General features: G+C 39.5%; 1 protein-coding gene across 1 annotated transcript in view; it reads left to right on the forward strand.

The window, feature by feature from the left end:
- Rsrc1 (arginine and serine rich coiled-coil 1) overlaps positions 1 to 12,709 on the forward strand; it is a 319,301-nt gene extending 306,592 nt beyond the window's left edge. The window contains exons 8-10 of the mRNA XM_028888672.1: positions 3,673 to 3,779; positions 9,961 to 10,113; positions 10,694 to 12,709. Coding sequence (XP_028744505.1) covers positions 3,673 to 3,779; positions 9,961 to 10,113; positions 10,694 to 10,786 — 353 coding nt within the window. The 3' untranslated portion in view covers positions 10,787 to 12,709. The remainder of the gene's footprint in view (positions 1 to 3,672; positions 3,780 to 9,960; positions 10,114 to 10,693) is intronic.
- The last annotated feature ends 3,382 nt before the right edge of the window (positions 12,710 to 16,091 follow it).

Below are 16,091 nucleotides of genomic sequence, written 5' to 3' on the forward strand. Positions count from 1 at the left end.
AGAATCTCTCATTTCATATGCTGAGTACATCACATAATTAAAATCTAGAGAACCTTTTATACTAAAGCAAAGAGGGCTATTTGCTGTTCTGTAACACTGTGACAGTGTGTGGATTTATACAGGAAAAATGTGTTCTTCCAAAAAGGGGGAAGTTGGCTGCATTCCACACATAGCTTCTCAGCGAGGAGACTGGGCTCAGAAGGGGAGGTGGTCTTCCCCTTGAATAAATGGATGCTTGCACGGGACTATACAACTATAGTCTGTGATTGGCTGAAAGTTGAGACAGGTTTTTATGACAATATCAGTTTTTATTGTTGGCCTTTTCCTTTTGTCTTCCATGTGTTTCCCTCTGTAACAGCATCTGAGCATTTGGGCCAGGGCTGCCAGAATGCAAAAGCTGCTTTCATGCAGATCCTCTAATTAAACCCAGCCATTATCCATAAAGTCTAAATCCCAAAAAGTTGAGCTGCCTTAACTGAGTATGCAGTGGCCTCTGGTTCAGCCATGTGTTGCTACCACTGTCGAGCGCAAGTTTCCCCAGCAAGCATGTCATTCCTTGTCTAGCTAATGTGTGGGGGACAAAACCACAAAACTAAGTAAGAAGTGATACCTGAAGGTTGCTGCTTTGGAAATGCTAACTGTGAAAGAAAGCCATTTTAATAACTTGGCCATGGATGGAGCCTTCATAAAAACATGGTCAAACTGTAAGACAGGTAACTGTGCAGCTGTAAAATGGAGTAGAGAAAGCTCTAAGCTGTGCTGAGTTGTAGTGAAGACACGAAGTCAAGAGAAATGTAGTATACTAGTGTCACACAGTAAGAGGAGACGTAAATGCTTATGGTTTTCTAAATCATGGAGGCTAAATCCAACCCTAATACAAATCATTATCTTTGGATTGGAGGAAGCACTCAGGGCCTGGGATAGGAAAAGCGATTTAGTCTCTGAATAGTCATGTTTACAGGTTAACCTAGAACTCCCTCACAGTATGGATGTTAGTCAGAAACTTAAGAAAATGAATAGTCCTATCAAATTAGTAGCTTAATCAAGTAGAGAATTATTTCAAGTGGCTCTAGAGCAGTGTTCTCAACCTTCCTAACCCTGCGACCCTTTAATACAGTTCCTGATGGTGTGGTGCCCCCACCGTAAAATTATTTCATTTTGCTACTTCAGAACTGTAATTTTGCTACTGTTATAAGTTGTAACATAAATATCTGATATTCAGGATATCTGGTATGTGATCCAAGGGGTCAAAGATGCATTAATACCCCTTGTGGTTTATAGCAGTGGTTGCCATTTCATTTTTTAACCTAATGCATAACTCATAGGAAAGTGAGTGCCCTCGACAATATTGTTAATGCTGATGATTTTTAGCATATGAGAAGATGCTTGACTATAAAATTACTTAAAATGTAATTGCTAATTTAATTGACAGTAGTCAGCATGGACTCACATTAGAACTTCTTAGGGTACCTTTTCTTCCCGGCACACTAGAAAGACTGAAAAGCAATGGCAGTTCAGCAATGGCGAACAGGTCAAATGTCTGGATCACTGCCTCTGCTGTCTCCCCCACGGGAAGGAGTCTGGGCTCCCTAGAGAAGTGGATAACTTCCCTTGAGGACAGGAACTGTAGAAAATAACCCTCCAACATCTTGGCATGCCTTCACCACTAGGGGTCACGCCATAGGACAAGCTAGCCAGAGCTGAAGCAATTTGAGCATCAAAATAAGAAAGCGCTTGCCATGGATTAAAGCTATTCACATATTATTGGGAGCCAATAATGGCATCTTCGATACCTGTAGACCAAAATATTAAGTGAATGTAAATAAACATCAGGGCCAACGATGTGGCTCAGTGGGTAAAAGTGCTGACCATGCAAACCTGGTGACTCCAGTCCAGGCTCTGGACCGACCGACCCCACAGTGGAAGGAGAGAACCGATTGCCAGGAGTTGTCCTCTGGCCTCCACATAGATGCCGTCGCACACATGTGTGTTCCTGCACTCACACTCAGAATTTTAGAGAAGAAATGTATTTGTGACCCCACAATACAGCCTGTATTTCAGTCACCACTGGCTAATGAGAGAATGTTCCCCAGTGTAAAAGAATCAGAACTAGTAAATGCAACAAGAAAAATTACTATTTTATAGCTTCTAATTAAATAATTGATTGAAGAAGCAAACATTAATGTTACTAAAACCATTAACTGAAAGATTGATGAATAAGAACTTTATAATAGAAAGGTCAGATTGACTCATCACCTTGAACCCATTGATCAATCTGAACATCAGGATAGGTGGTCAGAGCGCTTCCTGATTTAATGTTAAAAGAAAAAAAAAACTACATAACAGTGCCAGTTCTAAGTTTTGAAGATTTACTTACTTATTTTTAGTTTATGTGTATGTGTGAGTGCCTGCATGTTTGTATGTGCCCTACATGCATGCCTGGTGCCTGCCAGAGCCAGAAGAGTACCTCAGATTTCCTGGAACTGGTGTTAAAGGTAGTTGTGAGCTGCCAGGTGGGTATTGGGAACTGAACCCAGGACGTTTGCAAGAACAGCAATGGCTTTTAGCTCCTGAGACATCTCTCCAAACGTCAGATAATCTATTTTTGAAATGGAATAAATTGAATTGGAATGGAGAGTCAGGTCTCTGTCGTGATCTGCACAAGCAGTAGATGATAGAGGAGCATGCTGGATAACAGCATCATGAGGTCCAGACGGCAGGGGACTGACAAAGGAATTCTCACTCTCCAGTAGGTAAGCGACAATGAAAGGAAAGAGTGATAGGCTCTGTGGAAAGAGACTGGAAGTCCTACCACCAAGCAAGAGGGATGTGCGTCCTTGTTTGTATCCTGCTCAAAAAAACCTACTATAATAGGAAGATATCTTTTAAACCAGTGAAAATGCAACATGGGCCATGCAAATCATATTTAATTAGTGGTAATTTGAGGCCTGACAAACAGTATTCTGATAAAATTATTATAATTGGTATCAAGTCTTAATCTGTTAGAGGTGACCACCAAAGTCTTTAGGGAAAACAGCACATGGTCTGGAGTTTGGTTTGAGTAGTATGCCCTCTTGGATTTGTTTTTACATAGTCCGGGTCTCAATCCCAAAATACATGGAGAATGAGACTCAATGGACTAACAATAACAAAGTGTTGGTGATTATAAAAATTGGGTGGTGGTTATGGGTGGGTTTGTTGCCCTTTCTTTCCTTTTGTGTATTTCCATAATAAAATGTTAAAATAAAGTAGAGGGAAAGGCCTTCCCACAAAATTAGCTTAGATCACCCAAAATCATAATAGCAATACCTCCTCAGTAGGTTTTAGATTTTAGATGAGAGCCGGGCGGTGGTGGCACACGCCTTTAATCCCAGCACTTGGTAGGCAGGCTGAGAACTCTGTGAGTTCGAGGCCAGCCTGGTCTCCAAAGCGAGTTCCAGGAAAGGTGCAAAGCTACACAGAGAAACCCTGTCTCGAAAAAAAAAAAAAAATAGATTTTAGATGAGTCTTAGTTTATAGGCATGTTTTATTTTTGAAATTCAAGGGGGGAAAGTACCTATTGTAGCTTAACTTAATGTATTGCATTTCCATCGGTTAAAAGAAAAACCCGAGCATGGGTATATTGTTGGTAACAAGCTTGTACCAAAGTTCACTAACACTGTTCTTTTTTAGACCAAGCCACCCTGGTGGAACAAGTAAAAAGAGTTAAAGAAATCGAAGCCATTGAAAGCGATTCTTTTGTTCAGCAGACATTCAGATCAAGTAAAGAAGTCAAAAAAGTAAGTTCCCATATGGGCATCTGAATAAGCCTTTGGATTCCAGCTGAAGGACGCTTTATTGATGGATTTACTCAGATGTGAGTGCTTCCTCCAATAGGCAGATGAATGAGGGAGGGAATGTCAGTCATGCTGGTGAGAGAATGAATCGGTGAGAATCAGCCCAAGCCACCTACATAAAAACAGTGTAAACATGGATCTGACACCATTTGTATTTTAAAGTTTATTAAAACATCTGAGATATCACCACCTATGAGTCTGTAACTGTAATACCCACTTCATGAATATAGACAGGTTTTCCTGGGTTTTATAACAACTGTCTGTGTACACTTTTTGAATTGTTGTTCCTAGTTAGATACTGGGAAAGACTTTAAATGCTAAAGCTATTGCTCAACAGAAGACTGTACCTCCCATCTTTGCCCAGATGTGTGTCACTTACTGCTATTGCTCAACAGAAGACTGTACCTCCCATCTTTGCCCAGATGTGTGTCACTTACTGCTATTGCTCAAATAGAAGACTGTACCTCCCATCTTTGCCCAGATGTGTGTCACTTACTGCTATTGCTCAAACAGAAGACTGTACCTCTCATCTTTGCCCAGATGTGTGTCACTTACTCAACCTCAGTAAAGACTTTTGAGGGCGTTTCATCTCTGTTGAATTTTCTACGTGTTCTTCACTCATTAACAAGACTGCTCTTCAGAATTTGCATTCCTTTAGTAGGAAAAGATGTTCTAAGAAACACGTCTCCTTTAGTTGCAATAATGTAGTGAAGTAATAGCTGTAGTTTCCACTTACTTTAAAGACTTCTGCTTCTACTACATTGTGCTTCTAAAGTGCAAATGTAAGACTGTACAATAGAATAATGATAGATGTAATAACCATTTATTTCGTCTTTAATATCAGATTTCTAAGCAGTTATGTTTTGGGATGTCACATGTTTTTAGTAAGGTGAAGTTACCTGTTCACATTTGCATTATTTAATGTTTCAAAAGTTATCCTCCAAAAATATTATAGCACTCTAAATTCTACCCAAAAATACAAAGAGTTTTCTGTCTTTTAAACTAAAGCTTTTCCACGTTTATTAACCTTATGTGTCAGAATTATCAAGTTGTTTCCTCTAGCACTCCTGGTGTTAACAGATACCTGGAACTTTAATTACCAGGCATTTTTAAAGGTAGAATATACAAGGACATGAGCTGAGTGTATGATGTATGTCAGGTACAGGACTAGGTAGCCTTGGATCACCCATAGCCCTGGTTGTCACTGTGCTTACTGCATTTGAACGTTCAGGATGTCATCACAGACCTGGGAGCCACAGCTATGAAATGGACATTCATATGTATATATGACCATTCTGTTTGATATCTTAATCTTGCAGAGTGTAAATACATTCATCTAAAACAATGATTTACATGAGGGTTTGGACTTATATTTATTTTCTGAAGTTCATTCTGAATTCTCAATTCTTATTGGATGTTCTTAGAATCAATGAGCAAGTTTTTCCTGTGAAAATACTAGTCTAGAGTCTGTAGACTGGGTTTTATCCTAGGACACTTGCCTGTCTGGTTCTAAGTATTGTTTCTTGTTACATTTACTTTTAATTCATGTTTTTCCTTCAAGAAAGCATACATGGTAAGGATTAGCGTCAACAGAGAATGTGCTGGAGCCTCAGGAGATGGCATTCCCCTTTGAATACCATCCAGCACATGACTGTTATTAGTAACTACACTCCGAGATGCTCAGAGGAGCAGTGATGGGCTAACAAGAATAAATTTATACTCCACTGAAACATAAAACGAGGGACAATTTATTAGCTTAGAAAGTGGCATCGCTTTCTAGTCTGAAATGTCTGTGTCTGCAGTAGAAGGCCAGGACTCGGGATGCCTAAGAAGATGAATTATTTATGAGGAGATTACTTAGCAAAGAGAAGTAAATTATCCTGAGTACTATTTCATCCAGGTCCTGGGAAGACATGATGAGCTCTCCTTGCTGCATAGCAAAGATTAACTCTCCTGGGGACTAAATCACCCAGGGCCCAAGTTTCCACATCTGTCTCTTCTGGACAGTCTGTGCTCTTAGAATAAAGTTTGCCTCTCTAAAAACGGCTGTCCATGCTAGCCACCCTTTCAACTGGAGTCAGTTTCCTTAGGAGTGAAGTCCACTAATTAAGCTAGAGAACTGTCACTAGGAAGACAATGCCCTTTAGCAATAACCTTCCAGACACTATGGGCATTCTACAATGCATATTGATTTAACTAGTTTAACTCTGAGATCTTACCCAAGTAGTTAGGGAATTGATAGATCTTTGCTACATCGTTAACTTTAGAAGCCAAGATATAGCTTGTTTTCAGGATGCTGTCCTGCATAAACTTGGATCAGTTATTTAGCCCTAAGACTGATACATTTGGCAGATAATCCTCCAGTGTTCAAAAGAAGAGACTTAATAACCCTGTGCAGTATGGGCATTTGTGTTAACTAGGGAGATTAGGAAAGTATTTTCCAATTGTACCACCAGGTGGCAGTATTGCACAAAGCCAGCCATTCTGTGGGCCTGTGCTGAGGTCCATTTCATGGTTGAGCCACAATTTTCTCTTAGAGTTTCTGTCACTTAACTAAGGAGCAGCTACTGATTTTACAACCACACTCAACCATTCAACAACTCCCATGCTCCAGTCCTAACTTTTGATAGTTTTAATTTATATGTTTATTTATACTTTTTTTTTTTTTTTAATGTTGGGACTGAAGAAACGGCTTAGTGAGCAAGAGCTCTTGCAAGCATGAAGATATGTGTTTAGATCCCAGCACACAGAAGGGGAAATACCAGAAGAAAAAAAGCCAGGTGTGGCCACATGTGTGCTGTAGGATGGGGATAGGAGAGTCACTGGGTCCTCTGAGCAGCCAGCCTAGCTCCCGGTTCCTTGAGAGACCCTGCCTCGAGGGAATAAGGCCTAGAGTGACAGATCAGAAGTCTTCATCCTCCCCCAGCCTCCATGCATGTGTACCAGCACACACACTGGAACACACCAACAATAGACAACACACAGAGGAAAAAACAGAATGAGATCTCTGTCACTTGAAGAGGAAGAACCCACAGCTACTCCACATCTCTTCAAGGCCGTTCATGTGGTCAGCATTTCCTCTCTAAGTACGGCAGGAGCGTGCTAGGGTCCAAAGACAGGTAGTCTTTATAAGCAAACATGGACTACCGAAAATTGATTTATTGAGTCTTATTGAATTTACAAGCGTCCCACTTTCCCCAGTGCAGAATATCGGGCTTGCCCTTAACTCAACTTCATAAATGTGTATCATATCTTTATCTCTAGGGCCATGTACCTTCAAGACCCAGTAGATCAGAAATATACAAATATTTGGAGCCTGGATGGCATGGGAGGGGAATATTGGCTCTAAAATATAAGAAAACTGCCAAATAAAATTTAATAACTATTTCTTCTTAATGCTTATCTATGAAAGCTAATGTTGTGGTTTGTGTGCATATCATTGATTATTAGGTTTAGTATTGATAAACATGCCTTCATTTGGAAACAGTTTGTGGCATAGATTTCTCTAGTTTGTAATAATTTCTGCTCTTATCCTAGAAATATAGTCTTAAGGGTCATTGGGTTTATAAGAATAGAAGTCTCTCCTGTGCATGCAGACCAGCTTCCTATACCATGAAAATGAATTCATGTTTGAATTAAATAAAATGCTAAAAAAATGGATAAATCTTACCATTATCAATTAATTCATCTGGGATGAAGGGATGGTTGAGTACATCAGGTGCATGTCATGTAAGCATAAGGACCTGGGTACCATCTCCAGAACCTCATGTAAAAGTGTGGTGGTGAGCTTGTAATCCCAGCACTAGGAGAGGTGGAGACAGGTAGGATCCCTTCTATCACTGGCCAGCAGGCCTAGTCTGTTTGGTGTCCTCCAGACCAGTCTGAGACCCTGCATCAAGAAACAACATAGATGGGCTGGAGAGATGGCTCAGCGGTTAAGAACACTAGCTGTTCTTCCAGAGGTCCTGAGTTCAATTCCCAGCAACCACATGGTGACTCATAACCATCTGTAATGAGATCGGATGCCCTCTTCTGGCCTGCAGGCAAACACGCAGTCAGAACACTGTATTTATAACAAATAAATAAATAAATATTAAAAAAGAAAAAAGAAACAACATAGTACCTGAGGAACAGCACCCATTGTTGACCTCTGGCTTGAACACGCACACACGCACGCACATGCACGCACACATGCATGCTGACATACAAAACTAGCTACTTACCACCACATAAGGTAAGTTGTTCTACCAAAACAACTATAGAACTTGACAGTATCTATTGAGCAGTTTTCAGGTAGCTGACAGTGGGGGGCAAAGAGTAAACATCTTATGATGAGTGAAGCAAAGTATGATTCTCCCAGTTCCTGGCCTTGGCCTGATCAGTTCCTGTGCTGGTGGAGGTGTGGCTGGGCTTAGCAAGCAGTGATCAAGGGTCTGACTGTACACCCTCTCCTCTGGCCTCCCTTCTGAAAATTCTCCTCTCAGATTGTACACACTGCTCCCTCTGGCTAAAGCATTCTCTTCCTTCCTCTTCATATGTCTAGCTGTTCTTATTAATCAGGTCTTAAATTTTACCTCCTAAATAAGAGATACTGTGTGTGGGCACCAAATCTAAACTAGACTCACCTCTCCAGTTCCCGTTATTCCTATTTATTTCTTGCTAAAGTATACTATTATTAATAATTATGTATTTATTTTTATATATGTGTTTATAATCTGTTCATTCAGTCAACAACAAAGCTCACCAGCAAAAATACAGGGCCTTTTTCTAGTTTATTCTCCTTTGTATCTAGGGCTTACCAAGCATTGTTTAATGAGATGGCTAAATTGATAGGTCTCCAAATTGAAGATAAAGTAATCTAAGAAAAAGTTAATTAATTTATGCATAATTCATCTTCTAGATATTTTTCATAGTAATATTTGTTTTGAACTTCATTCAGAAAATGGATGTTCAAAAGTAGATTTAAGTCAAAAGAAAATAGAAAGTTATAGATATAGAAAAAGACTCCAGGGGAGAATTGATCTCCCATTAGTCTCCTTTATACTATATTTTAATTTTAACTTCAGAGTCTTACCCAGCTCATTTCATACAATCCCTACAACCTTGCTGCTTACCCGTCACTCCTCGGACCCCTCCTCTGTCAAGGAAGCTTGAAGTTGACCTGAATCTGCATGTGCCACTGGTTCCTTCAAGGAAGGAACAATGAGTTATCAGACTTTGGGTGCCCAGCACTCAGGACAGTGTATGGGCCGTGGCAAACACTACATGTAGTTTGAAAAAAATAAAAGTAGCAAATTTAATTTTATTCTTACAGAATATGATGTACCTTTTTTTTTTACGAGCTTTTATTTCAAAATATTTTAAGTAATCTTAAAAGATAACCTTTGAGTCCATCAATGGATAATTCACAGATCAATAAAATGTGCAGATCTGTACAATGGGATCTTTAGCAAGTACAGATATGAAGTACTGATATGCTATAACATGTATGGTTCTTTAAAATGCTAGGCTCAATAAAGGAGTCAGTCACAGCAAACCACTCAGTGCGTGGTTCCTTTACCAGCGCGTCCAGAATAGACAGCTGTCATCAAGAGGTTGGAAGAAGTCAAGAGTGATTGCTAAGAGACATGGAACATTGGAAGGAATAATGAAGGTGTTCTGAAGTAGATCATGATAGCTGTTGTAGAATTTTGTTGATATGCTAAAATCCATAGTATGGTGTGCAAATTATAGTTAACAGACATAGATATGTATTGGATAACTTTTTGCCTTTATAACTAAGGCCAACTAAATATTAGAGGTATATTGTAATATTTTATTATTATAATTTGATGCAAAATAAGTGAATATGTGTGTGCATGTGTGTATATGCATGCACGTGTATTTCAATAGTATAAGACTAAACACATTTCATAAGAAAAGCACACTGATTATCGGAAATGAAAGAAATTCCCTCCACACTTGTGTTTCTTTGAGTAACAATTTTCTTGCCATTCAGGAGTGGAACCTTTTGAGATGACTATCATCTCAGAGAAGACTTACTAGAACAATTGTTCAGTATTAGATATATGAAACCCAACTTCTAAACATGGGTAATACTTAGATTGCTGTGTTGCATTTTCAGTCAGTAGAACCAAGTGAAGTGAAGCATGTGACTCCACCACCAGGACCAGCATCAGTAGCCGCTGACCCACCCAGCACCGGAAAGGAAATAGACCCTGACAGCATCCCCACGACCATCAAGTACCAAGATGACAATTCTCTGGCTCATCCAAATGTGAGTCACTTAAACCTAATGAGTCTGCTCACTGAGTCACCCAAGCAGTTGTCCCTTTGTTCTGACGCTAGGAAGACATGCAGGAAAGGTTTCCTAGCTTCTCTGGGCTACAAATGAGCAGCTGACCTCAGGTCTTAGGATTGTTTACGTATATTTAAGTCTGGTGTTGTCTACGGGTTTCCCGACATCTAGAACGATTCTGTACTTAAGAAAATGGTCAAAAAGGGAAACTTCTAACACTAAGTCGGCTCTGGTTTTTCAGCTGTGAGCTGTCACTAATACCATACTTTACTGTCTTTACACAATGATGTGACGGATGTTTCTTAGAAGCAGGGTAGGAAATGAACTCCCAGACAGAGGGTGTGAAATGGCCAGTCAGTGAAACACCATTCAGACTGTTCCTTTGCCTCATGACTGCCAAGCACTAACTTGTGGTGGGTGGGGTAAGCAGTGACGAGTCCTCAAGGGTTGAGCACTATACACTGCTGGAAGCTTTCTGTCAGAGTGATTTGTGTTATGTCGCATCAGTTCCGAGCTACTGACGCACAGTGACATTTTCCTTCTCCTTCTCTTACTGTAGTTATTTATTGAAAAAGCTGAAGCTGAAGAAAAGTGGTTCAAGAGATTAATTGCTCTCCGACAGGAAAGACTAATGGGCAGTCCTGTGGCCTGAGGAAGAGATTTGCGGTTGAATTGACAGAAGCCTTGAAAATTTAGGTTTTTAAATACCAATATTAACTTTTACTCTTCAAAACAATTTAGCCAGTTACATAAAAAGAAAATCTCATTTCTTCTCTCGTGTTCAACTGAGTATTTGTTGGTTCAAATCAAACATTGGGAATAGTGAATCTGTTGTAAAAAGGTGTATGTGCATGAACATATTATCCTGTTAATAAAGCTAATCATAAAAATGTCAGTGTTGAAGTAAATGAATATTCAGTAGTGTATCTCATTACAGTTTTTACAAAATCATGTTTTTGACCCAATATTGGGTAATTATACATATATATAAGAGCCATATTATTCAGTATAAGAGTTCATCTCCCTATGTATTGTAAAGCCCTTCTTGAATCTCTTATCTCACCTTTCTTAAAATTTTTAGGTATCATAAAAGGTACCCTTTTATGAGATGTAAGCAATGGCCATGTTGGATTTGAACTAAAACTTCTTCTTGTGCCAAGTGTGGTGTCAAGCCTCTAATCGTAGTCCTCTGGAGGCTTAGGCAGGAGGGTCTCAACTCCAGTCTGCACTCCACAGCTAGTGCTGGGACACTCAGACCACATGGTGGAACCTTGTCTGAAAAAACGCTTAATTAGAGATCAGTTGGTATGAAGTGCTGTAAGCAGACGGAGTTCTTCCTTTGGAAATCACATGCCCCTTGCGTTAGTCCCTTTGCACTGCTGTGACAAAAGGCCTGGCCTGACTTCAGAGGGAAGGCTTTTGTCTATGGCTTGAGAAGTATCGGTCCATGGTCAGCTGGTTCCATGGCTTTCAGGCTGTAGCAGGCAGAAACACAGCAAGAGGGCAAGGCACAGGAAAGCCGCTCACTATTGGCTATCAGGAAGCAAAGAGACCGGAAGAGGCCACAGCATACCCTTCAGAGATATACTCCACTTAACTGCTTCCCGTCTGTTCCCTCCCTCCTGGCAGCCCATTCAGCTGTGGGCTCATGCTTTAACCCATTGGTGGAGTTACAGTCCTCATGATCCAGTAACTCTTTCAACAGGGAGTGTTGAGCCTTAAGCATTTGAGCCTTTGGGGACACTGTGTAGAATGCCTTTCTCTAGCAGCTGGGCAACAGAACAAACAACTCACTGGAATCCATACTAAGTGTACTGGAGAGAAGGACTCAGGTCCTTGCTGTACAAAACTGGATTTCAACCCCTGGCTCAAATACTTCCTTTTTCCATCTTGTTCTGCTTACTTTCACATGGTCTCTATGAAGGCTGGAGCTTAAGATACAGCCATGGCAAGTCCTTGGGATATGGTACATAGGACACTTTGATTCCGTCTTTTTCATACATTAGAACTACAGAAATTCTCGGCTCTGTTAAAAATGAAAAATATGAAGAACTTACACTCAGTTGCAAGTATTATGAAGAAGTGTGTTTTAAATCCTTGTTTTTATAAATACATTGTCTTGATCTTAGTAGTGGCTGTCTTCCTCAGCTCTCTAAGTAAACATGCTCAGTCTGAAGGCAGATCTGCACAGGCTCACAGTAGTGGGTTCAGGAGGGATTAGAGTTTCTGAAATAGTTTACTTTTTAATACTTTGTATAATTTGTAAACTGTAAATGTGTTCTCACCCTCTTAGGAAATGTATGTCTAGGAAAGGATGTAGGCTGCCACCTGGGCACAGGGAGTCTCCATCATTTTCTCAGTGTGGTTGAGGCTCCCCATCTCTACAGCAGTGAGGATACTATGACCTACTTTCTAATCTACCTTCCCCTCATATTCCTCCTCGATGACAGATACACCAAATACAGAGGCTTGAATTAGAATGAAGTCATATTTTAAAGAAAATGTTTTGTGGAAACAAAATCAAGTTGAAGTTTGTTGTTTTTTTAAGTGAACAAATAAACTTGGTCCTAAATAACTTAGTGACTATTTCCTCCCTTCTTTTTGGTGTGTCATTAATCTTGTTTCCTTCTGTTTCTTCCTAAAACCACAGTATGACCACAGAAGCCAAATCAGATTTAATGAGGAGACTTCATAGAACATTATTAAACGCATTGCCAAACTCAAACAGGATGATGCACCCTGCCATCTTTAATGTACCAACATAATAAGCCTATAAAACAGAACTATTTTTTCATGTTTGTTGATTAATATGATCTTAAGTGCATTGAATCAGGATTTCTTGCAAATGATGGGGCTAATGCAAGTTAGGTTTTTATTTCTGACGCTGGGTACACTGTTAGAAAGAATAGACCAAGAACATTGCTTCTGGCACTCCCTGTTTATGAGGAGTCCCAGATGATGAGGGGACAGAGTACTTTAGGTCATTTATCCATTTTGGTGGAGCATCCTATCTAGCCTGTGAAGTGAGGATATTAATAAATGACCTTCCTGCTTTGTTTTTTGTTTTTTTTTTTTTGTGGGGGTTGTTTTTTTTTGAGGGGGGAATAGCATTAAGAATGTTCAAAGAAAAATACATTACTTAGCCCAAGTGAACATTGTTTTTTTACTTGGGGAGCATTTTTTTTTTTTTTTTTTGGTTTTTTGAGACAGGCTTTCTCTGTGTAGTTTTGGAGCCTTTCCTGGATCTCGCTCTGTAGACCAGGCTGGCCTCGAACTCACAGAGATCTGCCTGGCTCTGCCTCCCAAGTGCTGGGATTAAAGACATGCGCCACCACCGCCCAGCATTGGGGAGCATTTTAATGAAATACAGAATAAGCAGTTGCAGGGTAATGGCTGAAAAAGCTACCCTCCAGCTTATGTGTGCTTCTTTGTACTTTGAGCTGCCCTGGACAATAGCTCACATGCCTGCTTTGTGCTCAGTCAACTGTCCCTGAGCTGCTTCCTTGAAAACACCATGAGGTCCTGTTCTGTCATGAGGGAGCTGCCATATACTTATTTGAGGAATTCAGAACTGCTTCATGGCCATATTTACCAACTTATTCATTAATATTATTTTGAGTGCTTAGTTTATGCTTGACACATTATAGGGACCTTTGAACATACACAAGGTGAATCAGTGAGGGTCCTACCATCAAGAGGCTTAGCTATAAAGCCCAGGCATGTCAATAATGTAAGAAATCTAACACATATTGGCAGAAGAGAACACTGGGTTATGTAAAAGAAATAGAAATTAGTCCGAATCAAAAAAAAAAAAATTCAAGAAGCTTCATGGAAAAGATTAGAACTGAACTAAAACTAGACAGCTAAGAAGGCTGGAGCCTCCAGGCCTCACAAGCCACTGAGGTATCCCTCCCATTAGCTACTTTGGAAGTCTGGAAGCTTCCTCAATCCTTTTGCCTGTAGTTAGGTCTTTCCCAAAGCTTTTGGTTTGGACATCAATCAAAAATCTGTTGGTGAAATGACCAGACAACTGTTAAATACTGTTCTAACAAAACTCACTCTTGGAACTCCCTTATGGAAAAATGGGCCCTCTTCATAAGAAAATACCTGAAGCTTTACAAGAGATGAAGAATAAAAATAGAGATAAAGAACACTGAATCTGGGTATTGTCTTAACCTTTTGCCATGAAGAAGGACTTTAAATATTTCAGCTCCAATTTGTGGTAGTTTGTTTTTCCCTAAATCAAATGTCCAGACATAATACATGCCAAGACTACTTTTGCTTTCATTTTACCATAATTTGGCCCAATATTTGACACAGAGATCACAGCTACTTTTTTAAACTATGAAAGAATTTCCCATTTCAACTAGCAAATCTTTTTAGCTGTCTGGTTATTTAAATTGCTCAATTAGGGATAAGGTATTTATGTTCATTTCTTATTGCTGGGATAAAATCCCTGAATAAAGCAACTTATAGGATGAATGATTTATTTTTTCTCGTGGTTTTGAAGGTTTCAGTCCATCATTACAGGAAAGCATGGCAAAACAGCTTATGGTAGTTAGCAAGAGATGCTCGCAAGGTGTTCTCTTTCCACACCTTTTAGACCAGTGGTTCTCAACCTTCCTAATGTTGCAACCCTTTAATATAGTTCCTCATGTTGTAGTGACCCCAAACTATAAAATTATTTTCATTGTTACTTCATAACTGTAATTTTACTACTGTTATGAGTCATAATGTAAATATTTTTAGAGTCTACTCCTCATTGTATAATTTGCATTGGATTTTTTTTTTTTTTTGAAGCATGAATGTTTTTCAAATACCAGCACAATGAATGGATTACTTCTATTAAAGACTGGTAGGGAGCTTTTTGTTTGTTTGGTTTGGTTTTTAATAAATTCTATGGATAGATCAAATGGTGTGAGTATGATCATTCAGGATCTACCCTATACTGGCCTCCTATGACTTCCTCTCCTTACAAAGAGATAGATCAGTTTTCAAAAACTAAAACTTGCCGGTGTAGTAAGACAACACAGATCAGTTTTCAGAAACTAAAACTTGCCAACGGTAGTAAGACAATACCTTCAACTCTACAACGTACCGCTTTATTTTTAGGCCTTTGAGAGGACTTGCAAAATGATACCACTGCAGGTCTCAGAGTGGCGAACTGAGCTGACCCCCTCTTCTTGGGATCCTATGCATGGTACCCAGACAAACCCCACAGTGTGAAAACTCTGCCTTCAGAAGCTTTTCAGCAATGAGCTGCCAAGGCCTTGTGTCAAGCAAAATCCATGATGTGTCTGTCTATCTCCATGTTCCAAAAAAATCATAAAGTTAAAAATGCAATTTTTTTAAAAAAAGCATAAACCACGACACTGTGTTGAGTACTTACATTAAAGACAGGTTCTTGTAGGGGGGTTGTTTTTTTGTTTTTGTTTTTGTTTTTTTTGTTTTGTTGTTTTCTAAAAATCTATGGATATATCATTTATTTAGACTTTTTGTAGCTTAACTAATTCTCCTCGACCTGGAGAAGATAAGTCTGAGAATTGTTAACTTTGTAACACTTTGGAATAATGGTTTTCTTTCAAAATGCTGTATGTTTGAATGACCAATGTCTACTCATGTGAGGTAAAAAAGATCATCTAAAATCATCTAAGTCTTTTAAATATGCTTTGCTGCATTTCATAGAAAACATGTTTTAGAAATGTACCATAGAGCATGGGAGGCCTGTGTCATTTAGTAGCTCTTCCCAGGAGCACTTGACCCTTCAAGGAGAAACTCCTTTTCACATTGGCACCTGTCCTCTTGCCTTGTTGGTCTCCACCGTTGTGATCCACCTTCAGCAGGGGCACTGGTGAACCTCAGCGACTTTCAGCAGACTTTTATAGTTGACAGGTGCCTGGCACATATGTTACTGCTCACCACGGGCTTTAATTTGAAGTTCCAACTTTAAGTATTTT

Source organism: Peromyscus leucopus, chromosome 6 (assembly GCF_004664715.2).
Source record: "Peromyscus leucopus breed LL Stock chromosome 6, UCI_PerLeu_2.1, whole genome shotgun sequence".
Lineage (NCBI taxonomy): Eukaryota > Metazoa > Chordata > Mammalia > Rodentia > Cricetidae > Peromyscus > Peromyscus leucopus.